Source organism: Sus scrofa, chromosome 13, assembly GCF_054392235.1.
Source record: "Sus scrofa isolate SSC_HxYL_T2T_F1_AM1 chromosome 13, Sscrofa_HxYL_maternal_Yorkshire_Landrace_v2.0, whole genome shotgun sequence".
NCBI lineage: Eukaryota > Metazoa > Chordata > Mammalia > Artiodactyla > Suidae > Sus > Sus scrofa.
Genome location: NC_139395.1, coordinates 223,891,525 through 223,912,536, shown reverse-complemented (window position 1 = coordinate 223,912,536; position 21,012 = coordinate 223,891,525). Strand labels below are relative to the sequence as shown.

At 53.3% G+C, this 21,012-nt stretch overlaps 1 protein-coding gene and 1 long non-coding RNA gene across 11 annotated transcripts in view; one reads left to right on the top strand and one right to left on the bottom strand.

The window, feature by feature from the left end:
• The window catches only part of MCM3AP (minichromosome maintenance complex component 3 associated protein), a 50,072-nt gene that overhangs the window by 25,331 nt on the left and 3,729 nt on the right, over window positions 1–21,012 (top strand). For 3 of the 10 annotated variants that reach the window (XM_021082493.2, XM_084992393.1, XM_021082491.2), the window contains 12 exons: window positions 567–719; window positions 2,529–2,726; window positions 4,624–4,692; window positions 4,769–4,903; window positions 6,825–6,966; window positions 11,116–11,374; window positions 11,578–11,675; window positions 12,696–13,086; window positions 14,157–14,414; window positions 15,103–15,232; window positions 17,496–17,702; window positions 19,171–19,318. In XM_021082493.2, coding sequence (XP_020938152.2) covers window positions 567–719; window positions 2,529–2,726; window positions 4,624–4,692; window positions 4,769–4,903; window positions 6,825–6,966; window positions 11,116–11,374; window positions 11,578–11,675; window positions 12,696–13,086; window positions 14,157–14,414; window positions 15,103–15,232; window positions 17,496–17,702; window positions 19,171–19,318 — 2,188 coding nt within the window. Of the gene's footprint in view, window positions 1–566; window positions 720–2,528; window positions 2,727–4,623; window positions 4,693–4,768; window positions 4,904–6,824; window positions 6,967–10,939; window positions 11,375–11,577; window positions 11,676–12,695; window positions 13,087–14,156; window positions 14,415–15,102; window positions 15,233–17,495; window positions 17,703–18,615; window positions 18,727–19,170; window positions 19,319–21,012 lie in introns of those variants that run through there. The other 7 variants (XR_002341354.2, XR_014825292.1, XR_014825291.1 and 4 more) reach the window with 7 other exon arrangements.
• On the bottom strand, window positions 7,782–17,679 carry LOC146397944 (uncharacterized). The gene is made up of 2 exons (XR_014825306.1): window positions 17,494–17,679; window positions 7,782–9,003 (listed from the first exon to the last, which is right to left on the bottom strand). It is a non-coding gene; the product is annotated as an uncharacterized LOC146397944 (long non-coding RNA).

Here is a 21,012-nt window from a genome sequence, read left to right as displayed (position 1 = left end):
CACATGCTGGTCAGCCAGGTGTCTCAATGGCCATTTAAAAATGAAAATTTGTAACTATTTTATGAAAATAAAGGCTTATTTTTTGGCTGTTTATAAGGGCCCTGTGGGATCTCTAACTTGGTACCCTGTACCGCTTTAGTTTTTTTCTCCGCTGTTTTCCCGGATGTCTGTACATTACATACAATAAAATTTTAAAGCTTCTCTTACAGTGAAGATATCATATACACTTCAGTGTTAAGGATGTGGCCTTTTTTGTTTTTAGGGCCACACCTGCGGCACATGGAGGTTCCCAGGCTAGGGGTCCAGTCAGAGCTGCAGCTGCCGGCCTCCACCACAGCCACAGCAATGCAGGATCTGAGCCGTGTCTGTGACCTACACCACGGCTCACCGCAATGCTGGATCCTTAACCCACTGAGTGGGGCCAGGGATTGAACCCGAATCCTCATGGATGCTAGTCCAGTTTGTTACCACTGTGCCGGACGGGAAGTCCATGGATGTGAACTCATGCTTTGAAGCCAAGCCCTCAGAGTGGGGGTGTCTCCTGTGCTGATGGCCCTTTTCTCTAGGAGTGCGGTGGAGACAGACCAGAGGGTCCGCCTGACCCGTTGCTGTGAGGACGTCTGTGCCCACCTGGTGGACCTGTTTCTTGGGGAGGAAATTTTCCAGACTGCGAAAGAGACCCTCCAGGAGCTTCAGCGCTTTTGCAAGTACCTCCAGCGGTGAGTCCTGTGTCCTTCCAGAGGAAGCCAGCGCACACAGGGAGAGTCTTTTATAAAGATGTTTCCGGAACCAGTTGTTAATACACACGTGGAGCGTGTTCCTTCCTGAAGGTATAAGCTAAGGGGTGAGTCAGGAATTAGATTGTGGGGTGAGGGTTGGTCCTGCCTCAGCAGATGTTTAGAGGTAACCTTTTGCTCTTCACCCACTGTGCGCAACACAGGGAGATGCCGTGAATAAGCCAGTCACAGCTGCGTGCCCCCACGTGGATCAATTTCTAAACCATAACTTAGAGTGGAAAAAAACAGTTCTTAGGAAAGTGGGCGCAACATCCATGGTATGCGTTCAAACTAGATGAATAGTTTTGGGTTTCTGTATAGTAACGTGACCCTAAAGAAGGGAAGGAAGTGAGTGAGCATAGAACCAACACAGTAGTTGCCTTTGGGAAGGAGAGGGTGTATGACTGAGCAGGGCCCTGGGTCTCGAGTGCTGGTCATGGCCACCGCTTCTTGATTGGACAGGAGGAGGTGGCTGTGAGATGTATCATGAATCTCTAAAATGGGCACACTGGGTTATGTATGTTGTATGGTGATTCGTTTCATAATAATTTTTTTTTTTTTCCGTCTTTTAGGGCCGCACCCACGGCAGATGGAGGTTCCCAGGCTAGGGGTCGAATCAGAGCTGCAGCTGCCAGACTACACCACAGCCACAGCAATGCAAGATCCAAGCCGTGTCTGTGACCTACACCACAGCTCACAGCAACGCCAGATCCTTAACCCACTGAGCGAGGCCAGGAATCGACCATGTCCTCCTGGATACTAGGCGGGTTCGTTATCACTGAGCCATCACAAGAACTCCCGTAGTAACATTTTTAAAACTGATAGTATACTTGCCAGTTGCAATAGTATAAAAGGGATTCAGTGGGAAAGAATCCTCATGCCACAAGGACCCTTGTCACCCCCTGGCAAGGAGCAGCAGCAGCAGCAGCAGCTTGTGTCCCAGCCAGGATGCTCTGTCCTCTGCGGTTGGCACAGAGGGGAGCCCTTCCCTACTCCGTGCTGAACTCCTCTGGCTGCCTTTGCATAAGGTGGAGGCCTGGCCGCAGCAGCACGGTGGGCGCTCCCCGCTGGCATCTGTGCATCGAGGTGGCCTCCCAGGAGTGCACCATAAATGACCTGCCTGGCCCTGGTGGAGGGCTCCCGTGTGGCTTTCTCCCTCTAGCTGTGACAAAGCCTGCTCTAGTGGCCATCCTTGTACAGATAGTTCACACAGGTGCACATATGTCTGCAGATAAATTCCCGCCGGCAGGGTCTGCTGTCGAAGGGTATGTGTACCCGTGTTTGTATCCAGAGTACCAAATTGGCTTCAAAGATGGCTCAGCATTCACTCTTTTTTTGTTTGTTTGTTTTTTTGCTTTTTAGGGCCGTACCCGCAGCATATGCAGGTTCCCAGGCTAGGGGTCCATTGGGAGCTACAGCTGCTGACCTACACCACAGCTCACAGCAATGCCGGATCCTTAACCCACTGAGTGGGGTCAGGGGTTGAACCCGCAACCTTGTGGTTCCTAGTTGTGCCGCCATGGGAACTCCCTTGGCATCCCCTCTTAAGCTGGGTAGTTTGTTTTCCACCGCTACTCATTTGCTATCATGCATCTTCTGACTGCATGCCTGATTCCTTTCGTAGGTTGCGATCTGTTGCCTAAAGAAACTAAACTTACTGCCAGAAACCATTTGGCCTGTTATGCTGGAGGTGTTTCTGCATTTGCCTGCAGTGAACCCTTCCAAGCCCCAGTAACGGCGCTTTGTCTCCAGGTGGAGGGAAGCTGTAGCAGCGCGGAAGAAACTCCGGCGCCAGATGCGGGCTTTCCCTGCGGCCCCCTGCTGTGTGGACGTGACCGACCGGCTGAGGGCGCTGGCGCCCAGCGCAGAGTGCCCCATTGCTGCGGAGAACCTGGCCAAGGGCCTCCTGGACCTGGGCCATGCCGGGAGAGTGGGCATCTCCTGCACCAGGTCTGTGCCCAGCGTGCCCCGGGTCCCAGCTGGCTCTGTACGGAATGGGGGTCGGTGTCTGTGTTTGCAGGGAAGACAGGTGGAGCGAGAGAAGGTGAAGACAGGTGTAGGATGGCGTTTCTGTTTTGTCTTTTTCGACCACACCTGTGGCATGTGGAAGTTCCCGGGCCTGGGATCGAACTTGCACCGCCGCAGAGGCGGCACCGGATCCTTTACCCGATGCGCCACAGCATTTTATGTTATGTCATTTATTTATTTATTTATTTATTTATTTTTAGGACCGCACTCACAGCGTGTGGAGGTTCCCAGGCTAGGGGTCGAATCAGAGCCGCAGCTGCCAGACTATGCCACAGCCACAGCAACGCAGGATCCGAGCCGCGTCTGTGACCTACACTACAGCTCACGGCAACACCGGATCCTTCACCCACTGAGCAAGGCCAGGGATCGAACCCGCATCCTCATGGTTCCTCGTCGGGTTCCTTACCACTGAGCCACAAAGGGAACTCCCCGCCGTAGCATTTTAGCAGCGGCCTCTCCCACCCTCTGTTCTCTCCCGCCTTGTGTGCCCTTGGCGTGGCCCCTCCCGGCACTCCTCCTGGTCACCCTGTGGGTGCCCAGCCCCCAGCCAGGCCCTTGCTTCAGCTGTCGGGTCCTGGCCACGCAGGGCTTGGCCTCTCTCTTCGGCCCAAGCTCCCATCACCTCTTGAGAGGAGCCCCCGTGGGAGCCTGAGGATAGCGGCATCCGGGGGCTGCAGCGGGCCGCGCTCTCGAGGCCGCCTCTCCTCCCTGGGCTGTCACGAGGTGTTCTCTTTGAAAACCACCTCCGCAGCTTTCACTGGGCTCCACCAAACGTCGTGTGGTTGCCCAGTGCCCTGTCCTGTGCCTGCATCTGTCAGCAGGGTGTGGCGATGCTGGCCTGTCGCACATGCACCCTGCGTGGTCAGGGCGCGTGGTCAGGACACGCACCCCGCGTGGTCAGGGCGCGTGGTCAGGACATGCACCCCGCGTGATTGTGATCGCGGCATTCGGGCTTCTTTCTGGAGTCGAGGCTGCTGTTCACTTGCATCAGGACGGCCCCTCCCCTGGTAACCTTCTGCCGTCCAGCACGCAGATGGCTCCCTTGTACGTCTCCAGCTGAGGCCTCTTCCACGTGTCCCCAGCTCAACATTGGAACCGGGTCCTCGCCCTGCCTGCTGCCCTCAGCGCTTTGGCTCACAGGTGGCCAGCCTGTCCTCCCTGGGCCGGGTCACACTTGAACTCAGACGCACTGCCCTGCGTCTCTGCACCTGCCAGCTCCAATGCCAGCCCTTCTCATGTGGCTACCTGTGTGTCTGCCCTGTCCGCCCTTCGCCCTTGACCCCTTGCCCCAGCTCCCTCACTGCCCCAGCAGAGCCAGGCCACCCCACACCCCTGGTCGGTATCCCTCCGCTGCTCTCTGAGTCCTTAAGCAGTGACCCCCACCCCACCCTGTGGCTGTCCCCCACTGCTCTCCCTGTCCTTGTCCTGGGGACAGGCCAGGCCCATGCCCATCCCCAGAAACCCCCATGCTAACCTTCCCTCTGGTCTTTGCTCAAGTTTCGCCTCTGGCCACGTGGGTCAAGACCAAGCCGGCGCCGGCCCCGCCCCACCCCCGCCCCACCTGCAGAGGCCCTTTGCTCCCTGGGATCGTGCGTGTCCTCACTGCTGATCTCCCGTGGCCGGCACGCAGGGGAGGAGGCCTGCTTGGTTTTGTGGCATGAACAAGGCCTCTGACTAAGCCATTTCTTCATCAGGAAGACTCTCTTGGCCTCCCGATGTCCCCCCAGGAGACGCGCCCTTCCGTCCCTCTGGGCTCCCAGCGGCCGTCGCCCGCTCCCCGGGCCCAGCCTCACGCCGGCGCCGTGTGCTTTCTCTGCAGGTTGCGGCGGCTCAGGAACAGGACCGCGCACCAGATGAAGGTCCAGCACTTCCACCAGCAGCTGCTGAGGTCTGTCCTGCCGCCCGCGTGTCCTGCCCCTGCCGGCCATGCGCACGCCTCACCTGTGGTGCTCTGTCCCTTCCAGTGACGCAGCATGGGCGCCCTTGGACCTGCCGTCCCTTGTGGCCGAGGACCTCCCTGGGAGGCGGGAGCGCGTGTTTTGGAAGCTGGTACTGGTGTTGCCCGATGGAGAAGAGCGGTCCCCAGGGAGTCCCGGCAGGTCAGGGAGCAAGCGGCCTGGGAGGTGGGGTGGCCTCCGGGAGCGTCCGGTGGCGCCACGATCGATGCTCCTCTCACGCTGGGCACCTGGTGCCTTCCTGTGATGCCTCTCCTTGGGGGCTGTTTTATTTGTGACTCGAAGTTGATGCTTGGGTTATTCACATTCTTATTGGAACACTTGGCAGCAGTCTTTGTCCAAAAACTGGTGTGTTTCTTTTGGTCTTTTAGGGCCGCACCCACAGTGTATCCCAGGATAGGGGTCGTATCAGAGCTGTAGCCACTGGTCTATACCACAGCCACAGCAGTGCCACATCCAAGCCACGTCTGCAGTCTACACCACAGCTCACAGCAACGCCAGATCCTTAACCCACTGAGCAAGGCCAGGGATTGAACCTGTGTCCTCAGGGATACTAGTCAGATTTGTTGCTGCTGCACCACGATGGGAACTCCTGTCCGAAAGCTTTTAAGACCTGGTTGTGATATAAAGCTCTACTGAGGTATAGTGATTAGAAGCTGCTTCACTTTAGACTCTGGGAAAGACAGTTCCGTTTGTTTGGATCGGTCCATTCTCTTCCTTAGGAAAAGAACTTTTGTCATTTAAAAAGAACTTCCAAAAAGTTGACGCGGCGTTATTGCCGTAACCAAATCGCTCCCAGAAGCCATGCTTTTAGAGCAACGGCACATGTTACTTTTCTTTCTTAACAGCTTTTTAGGATGTAATTCACGGATCATAAATTTCTCCCATTTATAATGTACGTTTCATGGGTTTTGGTATATTCACAAGTTGTGTAACCATCACCACTATCTAATTGCTTAATTTTTTTAACCTAAAAAGAAACCCCATGCCCATAAGCAGTCACTCGCAGTCCCTTCCTCCCCTCAGCCCCTGGCAACCGTGACTCTTTTCCGTCTCTACGCATTTGCCTCTTGCGGGCGTTTCGGGCAGACGGAACGTGGGAGCCCGTGGTCTTCCGAGACCGGCACCTTTCCCGGAACACAGCGTTTTCTAGGTTATTCATGTTGTGGTGTGCATTAGTCCTGCCTTCTTTTTTGTGGCTGAATGATGTGTGATTGTATGAACGTACGTTTTATTTGTTCATCCGTCGACGGGCACTTGTGTTGTTTTTGCTTTTTGGTTGTTATGGATAATGCTTCTGTGAACATTCATGTGCCAGCGTTTGTGTGGACGTAAGTCTTCAGTACTCTTGGTTACACACCCAGGAGTGGAATTGTTGGGTTGTGTGGTAAACTCTGAGGGTCTTTTCTATGGCTCAGGATCTTTTCCTAGTGGTTCAGAAGTTTAACTCATATTAGAACGAGTACCCTCTCCTCTGACCCAAATACATAACCCAGGAGAGTTCCTAACTTCATTTAAAATCATGGCCTGGAGTTCCCGTCGTGGCGCAGTGGTTAGCGAATCCGACTAGGAACCATGGGGTTGCGGATTCGGTTCCTGCCCTTGCTCAGTGGGTTAAGGATCCGGTGTTGCCGTGAGCTGTGGTGTAGGTTGCAGACGTGGCTCGGATCCTGCGTTGCTGTGGCTCTGGTGTAGGCTGGCAGCTACAGCTCCGATTCGACCCCTAGCCTGGGAACCTCCATCTGCTGCGGGAGCGGCCCAAGAAATGGCAGAAAGACAAAAAAAAAAAAAAAAAAAGACAAAAAAAAAAATCATAGCCTGCTGTGGCTGTGGTGTAGGCCGGCAGCTGCAGCTCTGATTCAACCCCTAGCCTGGGAACTTCCATATGCTGCGGGTGTGGCCCTAAAAAGACAAAAAGAAAAAAGAAAAAAAAATAGCCTGTTTTGTTCAGAGCAACTGCACAGTGATTTTGGTATTTGTGGATTCACATCTGTGTGATGTTTCTCTTTGTAGTTCAAACTGAGAAACAGACTCTCCTTCAATTGTTATTTTCTTTTATGCACAGAATTCTAGCAAATTGGTTAAAAGTCAAGTTCATGGGAGACGATGCCTCAGCGGATGAGGTTGATGGGATTCAGACTCTCGCGCTGTTTAACACGCTCAGCAGCAAAGGGGATCAGACAGTTTCTATCAGTGTGTGCGTAAAGGTGAGTGACAGTCACTCTGGGCATTTACTTCTGTGACTTCCCTCTTTGCGGCCACTCCCAGCCGTCATTGGAATCACGTAACTTCCCTGAAGTGTTTTTGAAATAATGTGGCAAAAACAGAAGCAAGTGTCTCATCTGCTCATCCCTGCGTCGTGATGGCGCCTCAGGGACACCTGTTGGGTGTGAGAGACCAGGCTGGGTTCTCATGAGTGCAGTGCATCTTAACTGCCTTTGGTCACAGACCTCTCTCTGAGAACTTGGTGAAAACCCAGAACACCCTGAAAAATGCACATATGTCCCCGTGCGTTCTGCGCGGAATTCAGAAGCCCCGAACGCCATGGGCCTCTGGTAATTAACCCAAGAGAGACGAGAGACAGCGTTACACAAAAACGCGGTGGCTGTTACATCTCACCTTGGCAGCTGCTGATGTCCTTGTTAAAATAGCTTCCTGATACATCAGGTCTTTCCAAAAGGTTTTTAATACTTCTTGGTTTTTATTTTTCTCTTGTTTTGTTTTTAATGGCTGCACCCACGGAATATGGAAATTCCTGGGCCAGGGATTGAATCCGAGCTATGACTGCAACCTCTGCCACAGCTGTGGCAATACCACATCCTTAACCCACTGCACCCTCAGCTCCACAGCAGCCCGAGCCGCTGCAGTCGGATTCTTAAGCCACTGCAATGGGAACACCAGTTCTATGCAGTTTTCACTAAACTTAATCCAGCCAGTACACAGGTTCAGCACCAGGCACTTCAGGTTCGTTGCTTTTGTCTTGCATCCAAGTGGTCCTTGGTTTTTTTATTCTAAGTTCTAATTTTTGTTCTTTATAAGTGTGTGTGTATAGTACTGAACTTAATTGGTTCCCTGGGGGATTCTCGTTTGTTCGTTTGTTTGTTTTTGGTCTGTTTTTGTCTTTTTAGGGCTGCCCTGGAGACACACGGAGGTTCACAGGCTAGGGGTCCAATCAGAGCTATAGCCGCTGGCCTACGCCAGAGCCACAGCAACACAGGATCCGAGCTGCTACACCACAGCTCACAGCAACGCTGGATCCTTAACCCACTGAGCAAGGCCAGGGATCAGGCCTGTGTCCTCACAGATGCTGGTTTGCTGACCGCTGAGCCATGATGGGAACTCCCCCAGATTCTCGTTTAATGAGAACCCGTTTCCTCATTAGATTCAAACACTGGGAGGCGGGATCATCACAGGGGCCAGCTTGGGGCTGCACAGCCCACTAGCTCTGCCACCACGGTCCCACCCAGCCGTCCCCATCTTCCCAGGGCGGCTCGGTGACCCCGTGTGTCATCTCTGGAGAGGGCCACGTGCTGATGGCTGCACACCCCAGAGCCAGCAAGTGCTCTTTATTTTTTTCTGCAAGTGGTAGTTGCTTCATTATCTCACTCAAATGATTTTATCTTTCATTAATATTTACCCAGATGGGCTGTACATGCCTTAATGGAGTTTCAGATGTTCTGCCGTTTTACGTGACCCCGGCCTCTGAGAAGGCTCCATCCTCCTGCTCCCTTCGGGGCTGATAGTGTGTCCGGGTGTCGTTTCTCACGGCGGTTACCAGCGAGGACACTGAGGATCAGAGGGGTTCGGATAAACTGCCTTAGGCCACACAGCTGCCATGTAGAGCACCGGGCACAGGGCCCTTGACGGGGCGAGGTCCACCTCCCGAGTTCTTGGAATGGCGCCTGGCACAGGCCGAGCACTTGGTCGGGGCTGCCATTGGCAGCAGCAGCAGCAGCAGCATGGTTCTCTCTTGGTTTGGCCTCTCGTTTTCTTTCAAAGGAAGACTGCCTGGGAAGAGGATTTTCCGAGCTCCTGCCCACGTGAAAATGTAGTTAGCTTCACATTTGCTTCACAGTCTAAGCTAGATTTGTAGAATTATGGCTTGAAAGTTGTTTCCCTTCCAGTTTTGCTGCTCTGTCGCCTGGCAGCCGGCATTACTGCTGAGATGTCGGAAACTGTCCCTCTCCCTTTCTCTGTGGCTTCATTTCTCTGAGAGTCTGCTGTCTCTGTGCAGAGAACGGGTGCTGTGAAGGTTAAGGAAAAAGTTAACATAGAACAAGACACAGAGACATTTATCTTAATTAAAGGTGGGAACTGGGGGACTCAAGGTGTCCGGGACCAAGAGCCCCGCCTCAAGAAACCACACTGCTGTGATTGTGCTCTTGAGGGTGACGTCAAGTGAGGAGGGGGTTGTAGGTGCAGGATATAGGTTTTTTTCTTATTTATTTCGAAAGTCACATAGCCGGTAGCTGATCAAGCTTTTATTCTGACCTTTAGGCGTTTAACAGTCATTAGCGTTGAGGAGGCTTGGCGTCAGCTCTCTATGCAGAGCATTCTAGAGAATCACCATTGCGCTTCTGCAGCAACCCAGCGGTGCCTAGGTTTGCACCTTGGTTCTCCTTGCTAATGCAGATTCTGCTAACGACCCCTCATAAGCCCCTAGGGGCCATGAGGCTCATCCTCCTCTTATCCTTTAGAGGACATATCATGCTGTGCAAACGGGTGTGCCTGTCTGCACAGGTCTGGCGTGTCTAGACCAGCGCACCGGGTCCTCATTCAGCTGACCACGTGAATAACTTAGGCCTTCAGGTCTGTTCCTAAGCTTAAGTCATTTGCCAGCACTGCGACTGTTTTCCAAGCGGGAGATGGGGTAAAGCAAAGCAGGACGAGGTGGAGTTTTCAGCAGAGAACACAGAGGCTGAGAAGAGCCTGTAGAGACACGCTTCGTGACACCTCTGCCCGGGACCCTGAAGGCGCTTGCGTGTGTACGCCTGGTGCCCACTTCCTCCCCCATCTGGGCGTGGTTGCCCCTTGTGGCTGGAGGCCCTCGTTTCGCGCCTGGGGCGTCTTGTGCGTCTTGATGAAGCCTGCCGTCCCTTTTCTCCTGCTCTTTCTTGAACTCCTAGTGGACCGATGTCTGACCTTGTCAGTTGGTCCTCTGAGCCTCTTCATCTCCATCCCGTTTCCTGTCTTGGTTTTGTGTGTGTGTGTGTTTTTGCCACACCTGCAGCATGTGGAAGGTCCCAGGCCAGGGTCAGGCCTGCGCCACAGCGACAGCCCAAGCCCCTGCAGTGACAGTGACAGATCCTTGGCCCTCTGGGCCACAGAGAACTCCTTTCTTATTTCTCAGTATCGTGTTCGGGAGAGTTCCACACGTCCTATTGGGGTTTTAGTTAGCATATGTATCACTGGCTCCCTTTTTCTTATCCTTAGTTGACTTTTCCGTCTTGTGACCATTTCTGGGTGCCTCCTCAGAGGAGGCGGGATTTTGACACAAGTTTTATGTTCCACGCATTACCTCTTTCCTTTGGGATCCTGTTTCTCCGTTATGTTACTCTAGTCTCTCTCTCATGTTGGAGACTCTCCTCAGACACTTTATCTGAGGCCTCCCATGCCTGAGCGAGTCCCTAAAAGGCTGGCCATAGCTCTGTATTTGGGGTGTGGTGGAAGGTATGGAAATGGCAAGGCAGCTTTTTCTGGAGGGGACCCCAGATGTCAGGATCTGGGTGTCTACTCCCTTGGTTGTTTGGTTTCATTGGAAAGGACTCATCTTTCCTCCTCCTTGGGCAGCTGCTGGTGCTCTCAGGGGAGGTGCGGGCCACTGGCAGGGCCCCTCCGCTGTGCCTGACAAGGCCCCGTGTCTGGACCCCAGGGGGCCGGGTTGCACTTACAGGCCGCCTGCAGGTGGCAGCTGACCTGTGGGTGACTCGTCCTCCAGCCCCGAGCCTGGCCGCGGGCGCCTGGCGTCGCAGGCTGGGCACTCAGGGCTTTGGCCAGCCCTGCCAGCCTGTTCCTCCCTCACCGTGCAGCCCTTCCTGTGGCTCCCTCCGTCTCCTTTGCCGAGTGACTGTCCCCTTCTCTGCGCTGCTTTCTAGAAATGGGCGGGAGTCCCTTGCCTGCTGCTGGTTTGCCTTGCCCTTTGGCTGTCATGACCGGCTAACTTGCTTGTCTGCCTCGGAGGTAACCGAAGGGTAAATGGCTCAACCGCTCCTAGCCAGAGGCTGAGTTATCTGCTGACCCAGCCGCTCCTGCACGAATTCCCGGCACTCGCTGTCGACCCGTCCCCTGGTGTGTCCGTCGTCGTCGTCGTCGTCGTCGTCGTCGTCGTCGTCGTAATGGTCTGGCTGCTGTTCCAGGTGGCTCACGGTGCTCTTAGCGACGGTGCCCTCGATGCCGCAGAGACACAGAAGGAGCTCCTGGGAGCCAGTGGGCTCATGCTGCTGCTTCCCCCCAAAGTGAGGAGCGAGGACGCAGTGGAGGAGGACGTGTACTGGTTGGCGGCGCTGCTGCAGATTAAGCAGCTCCTGCAGGCCAAGCCCTTCCGGCCCGCGCTTCCGCTGGTGGTTCTGGTGCCCAGTCCAGGCGGGGACGCTGAGGAGAAGGAAGTGGAAGACGGTGTGTGGAGGCAGCCCCCTTGGTGAAGCGGCGTGTTTATTAATGAGTGGGTGGAACCCGGGGTCTAAGAAAGGGCTAGCTGTGTGGTTTTGGGAATCCCGTGCCAGCAGCCGCTGCAGCGAGTGGGGCAGGGCTGGGCGGGGTCCGAGCCGAGAGAGGCCACTGCCAGCCGGAGACCGTGACTCCACCTGCTTCTCTTAAAGGTCTGATGCTGCAGGATTTGGTCTCCGCCAAGCTGATCTCAGACTACACTGTTGTTGAGATCCCCGACTCCGTTAATGACTTGCAAGGCACCACCAAGGTAAGGGGGCCTCCTTTTTGAAGGGCCACAGGATGTATCAGATTCTCCCCATTTGCTCTGTCTTCAATTTAGTGTATATGCCTACAGTTTTAATTTTATGTTTTGACAGGAAACTTTATATAAGCAGAAATCAAAAGATAAAATTTGCCTATAGTCGTGATAGCTGCAACAAATTAAATTGTTCGTATAAAATTTCCTAGAGGTTTTGTCACGGATTTAAAATACGACAGTTCGTGTCTTGTATCTGAATGTCAGATATGTAATCATTTTTATAGAGGGTGGTTCTCGGAAGATGAAGGAATAATGTTCTCAGAGGTTTCCTTAAGAGGAAGTCTGAGCTGATAGTTCCCTCTAGAAAAAGAAGTGCTGCGAATTAAAACAGAAGTAACTTCAGGGAGTTCCTGTCATGGCTCAGCGGTAACGAACCTGGCTAGTATCCATGAGGACACGGGTTCGATCCTTGGCCTTGCTCAGTGGGTTAAGGATCCAGTGTTGCCATGAACTGTGGTGTAGGCCGGCAGCTACAGCTCCAAGTTGACCCCTAGCCTGGGAACCTCCACATGCCACAGGTGAAGGTCCTGAAAAGACTATAAATAAATAAATAAAAGTTTAAAAAGTGACTTTAGGAAGAAAGATAACCAGAGGATGTGAAAGCGTCTGGCACGTAGTGAAGCTGTCGGTCCCTCTACGAGTGGGAAGATGTGGTTTCCTTTTCTGTGTGCGGTGAAGAGGCCGGCGGGGCTGGTTTCCCTTGGGCCCCAGCCCTTCCAGGGGCTTCCTGCGGGAGACACTCCTCAGGGGGCTCGGGGAATGGGAGCCCTTCTTGGGGGTCCCCACTGTGTGGGTCTCCAGGACCCCGTGAGGCCAAACTCAACAGCAGAGGAAGCTTTTGCTCCCCTTCCTGGCACCATTGAGGTGCTGGTGCTACGGCGCCTGCTGTGGCAGCTGTGGGGCATCTGGAACCTTGAAACCAGCGTGCATTGTTTGACCAGATCTCTCCCAACTGTCTTTGCTCCTCAGGTTGCACAGGCTGTGCGGTGGCTGGTCTCCCGCTGCCCCCGTGCCCTTGACCTTTGCTCCCAGACCCTCATTCAGTACGTGGAGGATGGGGTTAGCCGGGAGTTCAGCAGCCGGTTTTTCCATGACAGAAGCGAGAGGCGGCGGGGTGGCCTGGCCTCGCAGGAGCCTAGCGCTGTCATTGAGCTGTTCAACAGCGTGCTGCACTTCCTGGCATCCGTGGTGTCCTCTGAGCAGCTCTGTGACCTGTCCTGGCCTGTCACCGAGTTTGCCGAGGCAGGGGGCAGCCGACTGCTTCCTCACCTTCACTGGAACGCCCCGGAGCACCTGGCCTGGCTGAAGCAGGCTATCCTCGGCTTCCAGCTTCCGCAGATGGACCTCCCGCCTCCGGAGGGTGCGTGCCCGTCTAGAGAGTCTCTGGCTGTAGGATGGCAGAGTTGCCCGGCCCTTGGTCACTGTAGAGACACCCTGGCAGGTGTGGGCCCCGCTGAGAGGTAGTGCCCCTCCGCTGTGCACCCCGGCCCTCACTGCCCCTGCTGGCACTTGCTTTTGGGCTCAGGAGTCAGAAGGAGCTGGGGTGCTGTCAGATGGGGGCGCTTGGCCCTTCCTGCTGGCTGAGCGGCCCATGGTGTCTGCTCGGCCTCATGAGGGAGGTGGCAAGCGGTGTCAGGAGGCGTGTTGAAGCGAAGAATTAACAGCAGGTCCTGTCCTGCCTACGTCATGGGGTTTGGGAACAAAAAGTATGTAACTGTGTCATTCTGTCCCCCTGCTGCTGCTCTGCTGGGGCTGTGGCACACAGAGCTGCTTTAACGCCAGGGTTCCTTCTTTGCCAAAGCAGCTTATTCCGTGGCTTCGGCTGTACCTGGGTGAGGCCTTTGGGCCGCTCTAAGGCATCTCTGCGGGTCCCTGTGCTGCGAGGACGTGCCCCTTTCCGTGCTGACGCAGTTAGGAGGGGACGAGGCTGTTTGAGCTTATGCGGTGCACCCTTGGCCTCGGCAGGGCCATTCTCCTTTGGACCGCGTGGGGCAGAGGCTCGAGCATCCTTCTAAATTTTGAGGCACGGTCTCCAGTAGGTCTAAGAGACATTTGTTGCTGAAGGGAAGCAATCCGCCCTGTGCACATCCTCTGCTGTGAGCTAGGTCTGGACTCCTCAGGAGAAGCCAGGGCCTCTGGGATGAGGCGTCCCTGTGTGCTCGGTCAAGTGCAGATTCCTGGCTGTATCCACAGGCCCCTGCAGTCCGAGCCTCTAGGATGGACCCGTTGTTGTGCATTTGAACCTGGGCGGCTGCATCCCTCATCTGGACATGGGGAGGGAGATACTCTTCCCTCAACAGCTGTGGTTCTCCTGTGTGTGAGGTTGAGGGCAGACGTGTCAGCTAACAGTTGCCCGCTCCTAGGAAAAGCAGAGGGAGGGCCGCTCCGTGTAGCGTTCCAGCTGTAGCTCACCAGGTACCTTCTCTGCAGCGCCCTGGCTCCCGGTGTGCTCCATGGTCGTCCAGTACGCCTCCCAGATCCCCAGCTCTCGCCACACGCGGCCCGTTCTGCAGTCCCAGGTGGAGAGCCTGCTCCGCAGCACGTACCGCAGGTGGAAGAGCAGGAGCCTCTCCCCGGGCCAGGGCTCGGGGCCCTCCGTTGCCGAGATCCCGTGGGACGATGTCATCGCCTTGTGCATCAACCACAAGCTGAGGGACTGGATACCCCCCAGGCTTCCCGTCACGTCAGGTGGGCAGGCTCGGCTCTGTGGGGCTGGCCCCTCGTGCGGCTTTCCTGGTCCAACTTATTTGCTGCTTGTGCCTTTCCTGAGGGTCCCCACCCTTCCTTTCCTTCGAACCGCCTCTTCCAGCCAGCGATTCCAGGTGACCTGCCAACTCTGGGAAGAGCTGAGGAGGTTCCAGGAGAGCCTGCGCTCATCTCCCTGGAATGGGCCTCTCTTTAAGTTAGGCAGGCTTCTGAAGCTTCGGGGAGTCACATTGGCCGTGCCTGTCTGGTTGTGAATGACCTTGAATGACCCATAGACACTTGAAGCATAATTAGGTCCAACGTGGGAGCCACGTAATTGTGTGACTTTAATCAAAAGGACCTGTCCTCAGAGTTCCCCTTGTGGCTCAGTGGTTAACAAACCCGACTAGCACCCATGAGTATGTGAGTTGAATCCCTGGCCTCGCTCCGTGGGTTAAGGATCCGGTGTTCCTGTGAACTGAGGTGTAGGTTGCAGACATGGCTCGGATCCAGCGTTGCTGTGGCTGTGGTGTAGGCCGGCAGCTACAACTCCGATTCGACCCCTCGCCTGGGAGCCTCCATATGCCACAGATTCAGCCCTAAAAAGACAAAAAAAAAAAAAGCAAATGTCAGGTGGTCACTTGTCGCTCCTTTGATATTCTTTTCTCTTATTTTTATGTTCTTTTTTCAGAGGCGCTGAGTGAAGATGGCCAGATATGTGTGTATTTTTTTAAAAATCATTTGAAAAAATATGACATTCCTTTGTCGTGGGAACAAGCCAGAATGCAGACGCAGAAGGAGCTACAGTTGAGTCAGGGCCGGTGAGATCTGTGTTCAGTGTGTGTTTCTGTCATCCCTCAGCCAAGGGAGTGGACTCGATTCCCTTCCAGAGCAGACAGCAGCAGCGGTTCACATCCTCTACTCAGAATCCAGCCTGTGGTAGGAAGATACTGACAAATACTCAAGGAACTGTTCATCCCATGTAGTAGAAGCTGTTCTAGAGCAGAGAAAGCGAGCATTTCTCTTCATTTATGGCCTGAACATGGCCCTGGAGTCATGACATAGCCAGGAGAGTCCAGACCAAAGAAAGCTGACACTGTATCTCACTTATAAACCTGCTTCAGCAATACCGAGTAAAATGTTAGCACATGCAATTTTGCATTACATAAAAAATTCACAAGAGTTCCCCGGGTGGCACAACGGGATTAGCAGTGTCTCTGCAGCTCCAGGATGTAGGTTCAATCCCCAGCCCAGCACGGTGGATTCAGGGATCTGGCTGTGGTGTAGGTCACAGCTGCAGCTAGGATTTGATCCTTGGCCTGGGAACTACATATGACAGTGGGTGGCCAAAAAAAAAAAAAAAATATATTCCCAAGCTCACTTTATATTTTGCTAAACAATATCAACAGTAGAAATCTATTCATGTAATTTGCTGTCATGACAGAAAATAAGTGATTATTTTAGTAGGTGTTGAAATGCTTTCCTTGAAACTTATATCCATTCCTTCCCCCTCTCCCCAAGAAAAAAATTTATACCCATTCCTGATAAAATTTCTTATCAAACTTGGGTAAAAATTTCCTGAGCTTGGTCGGGCTGTCTACCCCAACACTAGCAAAACCCCCCTCATGCTTCTTGGTAAGACATCAGAAACTGATGTTAGAATCAGCCTTGAGCTTCCCCTGATATCACACTGCTATTTGCTATTGAACTGGAGACCCTGCCCACTTGAGGAGTACAGACATGGTGGCATAAATATCAAGAGAAAGGAGGGACTGTCATTTCCAGACAATAAAACGGTCAGTTCAAGATAATCAACAGAAGGAGTTCCCTGGTGGCTCAGTGGGTTAAGGATCCAAGATTGTCACTGCTCTGGCTCTGGCTCTGGTTGCTGCTATGGCTTGGGTTCAGTCCCTGGCCTGGAAACTTCCACGTGCCACAGGCGTGGCCAAAAAAAAAAAAAAAAAAAAAGAAAAAGATAATCACTAGACACACCCTTAGGACAATCCAGCATCCAGCAAGGTGACCAGACAGATCAACCAACACATACAAAAATCCTCACTCAGAGCAGCAGCAAACCTAGAACATACGGACACAAACCGCCAGGAGGTGCTAAGCCCCTGTGAAGGGGATTCTCAGGGCCCTGAAGGTGCAGAGACAAGCTCAGCAAATGAGGGCAGTCTTGGCTCTGTTGACTGGAGGATGCGCTGCTCTAAAGAGGTCACCGCTCAAACTACAAAGTTAAGACTGTTTTTTTCCTTTTTTGGGCCGCACCTGCGGCCTATGGAGGTTCCCAGGTGAGGGGTCAAACCAGAGCTGAAGCAGCCAGCCTCCACCACAGCCAAAGCAACGCAGGATCCAAGCCACGTCTGCGACCTACACCATAGCTCATGGCAATGCTGGATCCTTAACCCACTGAGTGAGGCCAGGGATCGAACCTGCAGCCTCATGGGTGCTAGTCGGGTTTGTTAACCACTGAGCCACAACGGGAACTCTAAGACATTTCTGATCAAAAGCCCAGAAGGTTGTTTCCCCTTGGTCTGTGACAACTAACTTAATTCTAAAATTCATCGGGATGAAAAAATGTGTAGCAATTGCTGAGACAATGTTGAATAAGAAAAATAAGTTCTGCTCTGCCTGATATCAGAGCATACACGAAAGTGACAGCAGAGAAATGGGTCAGAATAGAAGGTGCAAGAACAGAACCATATGTGACCAAAGTACCATGCCCAACTAGGGAAACTAGTGGGGGGCAGCCGTTGGCATCTGTTTAGGAAAAGAATGAGATCCCCATGGCCTGCTGCCATAAGCATGACTTCCAGACGGATTTAGGAGCCAGATGCAAAAAGAGGAACCCTGCCATCAGGGGAAAACAGAAACTGCTGAGGGCCCCGGAGTAACGGGACGCAAAACAACAGCGAAGCTCCGAGAGCACAGCTGCCCGGGAGAGCAGAAAACCCGGCAGGCAGAGGCCGCCCGTCCTCGCGCCCGTGCCAGACCCCAGCGCGCCCGCCTCTGCCTGACGCCAGAGGAGCTCTTTCTCCTTCTCCTCCCTGACCATACGCGTGTCACAACATGTGCTTACAGTTTGGGGATAAGGTCTCTGCATCCTTCTGCAAACGAGCTTCCCACTGCGGTACTTCACGTGCACGGCAGAGGGAGGAGGAGTGCGGAGCGCGGCCGAGAGGGACGGCTTCCCAGCTCGGAGGATCTGACGCGCGGAGCCTCTGCCCAGGAGCTCCTGGTCCAGTGTCTGTCTAGCAGGCTGCTGCTGGAGAAAGAGGAGAGCACGAGGTGAAGCCCGTCCCCTGGGGTTCGTTGTGTCCTTTAGGCCACTTGACGCAGGGTTAGCAAGGATCCCAGAGCTGAGACTGTTTGCAAAAGATGGCAGGTCAGTCGTGTGACGTGTAAACTCTTAGCAGAGGCAGTGCCCTCTATGGTGTGTGCTAAACTGTTTCATGATTTGAATCAGTTTCATTGATGGTTTATTACTTAGGTTCCCACGCTGCAGGTGGGCAGGCAGACCCACACGGTGTCTGTCAGGTTACAGGGTCAGTCCCTGGCCTCACTCATTGCTTGTTAAGGATCCGGTGTTGCTGCAAGCTGCAGCATAGGTTGCAGATGTGGGTCGGATCCGGTGTGGCTGTGTCTGTCTCTGGCTGTGGTGTAGGCCGGCAGCTCCTGCTCCGATTCACCCCCTAGCCTGGGAACTTCCATAAGCCACAGGTATGGCCCTAAAACAGAGAAGAAGAGGAAAGAGTGTATGTTCAGAAGCGGACCCTCGCTGCAGGAGTCTGGAGTCTAGCCTAGCGGACCTGGTGTGAGCCTTTGAGGTGTGAGGCAGAGGTCATGTTTCTCCTTTGCCCACGACCTTCCAGGGGCTTCCGCTGTCACCAAATCAAAGGCAGAACCCTCACGGGCGGACGAGGCTGGGTGATGCAGCAGGCCAGGCGGTTCCCAGGCGGGCCATGGCATCGGCTCTTCCTTCCGCCTGAGCCTCCCCAGCCACCTCCTGGTCCCTTGGCTCACCTCGCACTCGCTCCGGGTCTCTGCTTGCGCCCACTCAGCGGGGCATCTGAGCCAGCCGCCAGTGCTCCCGTCTCCAGGTGTCTGCCTTGTCTTCCTCGTCCTCAGACGTCTGCCTTGTCACGTTCTTGTCGCTAAAGTGTAAACTGCCTACAGCTGGGCCTTGTCTGTTTTGTTTCAGTGCTGTGTCCCTGGTACCCAGGATGGCGCCTAGCGTTTAGTGGGGACTGGAAAAATATATGTTGGAAGAATGAATGAATGTGTCATGATTTCTAAAAGTAGATTTTTCTAGGTCTGTATCATTTAAGCAGTTTGGATCAGATTGTTTTTCTTGAAAAGATAAGTTCATGGATGGATAGCTCTAGAGGGTGTTAGGTGGCAGTGGGATGTGATTTGGGGTTAATTTTAAATCATAGGCAGCAATTCATACATTCGGATGATGAAAAGAGATACAAATTAATTACAGACACATATGGCCAAAATAAGCTAGAGAAGATAAACCAAATGGGAGAATTAGGAATCATTTTAAGAAACATGTTTTAGATAAATGCCATCTTTCTCATCAAGTCAAATTTATAAGTTAAAGAGGATTTTAAGTTTTTTAAAAGAATACTTTTCTGCTTCTCAGTTGATATCGTAGCTTAGTTCACCCTTAGTAAAAAGCAAAACTAGAAAACATTTAAAGTGTTTAGAGGAGAGAAGTGAGTGATAGTTCAATTTTTGCCAAATGTTTCAGGTTTGAAGATCAGCTTCAGCAGTGGGTGTCGGAAGACTCGGGAGCATTTGCACGGTCAGCTTCCCTTCCCCTCTGTCTTCCTCAGACTCTGGTGTCTCTGCCTCCGACTCTCCCTGGGATAAAGACGTCTACGCCTGGTAGCCCTCAGGTGAGAAGAGAGTGCATTTGGCATTTATGTTAGAATTAAAGACTGAGAGAACGGCTGGGGAAAAGGGAATGTCTCGATTTGTTGTAGGATGGTGTGATGACCAGTAAACGGTTAGTTTAAATTAGGTCTTTTTTTTTTTTTTTGGCTTTTTAGGGCTGCATCCGCAGCACATGGAGGTTCCGAGGCTAGGGGTCTAATTGGAGCTACAGCCGATGGCCTGCCTCACAGCCACAGCAACGCCAGATCCGAGCCGTGTCTGCGACCTACGCAGCAGCTCACGGCAGTGCAGGATCCTTAACCCACTGAGCGAGGCCAGGGATCATACCTGCAACCTCATGGTTCCTAGTCAGATTCCTTTCTGCTGCGCCACGATGGGAACTCCCAGATTAAATCTTTTCCTACCTTAACCGGCCCAACGTGAGTGTTCTGCTTGTGAAATGAATGAAGAATGGGATTGAAACATGTTTAAGAACTGAACAAAAGCCATAGCCACGTGCTCACGTGCAGTAAAGCATTGAGCTGAGAAGGATGACAAGGGTGACAGCAGTGGTTCGGATTATGGAGCACATGCTGTCCGAGCTTCGGTGTCCCCAGGCCTCCCTCCGTGGGACGAACACCAGACGGCTCCGCTCGGCCAGCGGGGTTCTGGGGGGAGGGGCCTCCGTTTCACGGCTCTCTCTCCGGTGACCGCTAACCTACGGCCTCCAAGCGGAGCTGAGATTCGAGTGACCGCTGTGCCCCGGCCCTCACGGGCACCTGGGGGACCCCGCCTGGACCAGGGCTGCATGTGGGCCTGTGCCCTGGGCCACTGCAGGCAGAGCCGGGCCTGGGGGTTCAGCCAAGCTGCAGCAAGGCAGGCTCCCCCCTCCGCGCCTCGCCTGACCCCCGTGCTCGCGGGTGGGACGTCAGCCCCTGGGCCTGGAGGCCACCCCCTCTGCTCTGGTGTCACTCAGGCCCCCCTTTGTGGGATTAACTTGACCCGAGGAAAATGAACGAGGAGCACAGAAGGCAAGGGCCTCACCCGAGAACATTCAGCGGGTCGGTGGCAAAACGGCTTTTCTGAGCCAGACCCGCCTGGCTCCAAATCTCAAGAGCCTTCTACCTCACCACCCTTCTTTCAGTGGTAAAAGAAACAAGGGCAAAGTTTGAATCCTAGACATATGTTTAATGCTGGACAGGTAAAATGTATGCCCTGTATTGACTTTTAGGAAGCACTTCAATAGGAGAGAAAAACAAGTTAAAATGGCATACTGTTTCCAATTATTAGTTTGGCAGGTCCTTAAAAATATTCATACCCTTTCACGTAACAATTCTGCCCTAAAACATTACTATATATGACAAAAATCAATGTATTTTTGTTCACTGTAGCATTAATTCTGGTGCATAAAAGTGGCAACTAAATATCCAAATGTGAGCGTCTGATTGAGCAATGACGATATATATAATGGAAAAGTTTGTAGCCCTTGATAAAGGTATTTCATGAAAAGGACTGGAAGTTGTTCATGGTAGAATCAGAAGAGAAACATTCCATGTGCAGATGATACAGCCGTATGTGCTGGAAGGGGCGCGAAGGATGTATGATAGAGTCTAAGAAAAGGGTTTGTTGAGCCCAGCAGGCTCCAGAAGAGCTTTTTTGACATGAGCCAGATCTAGTGCCTTGAAAGAGAATATATCTTGGTTCATGGATATACCAA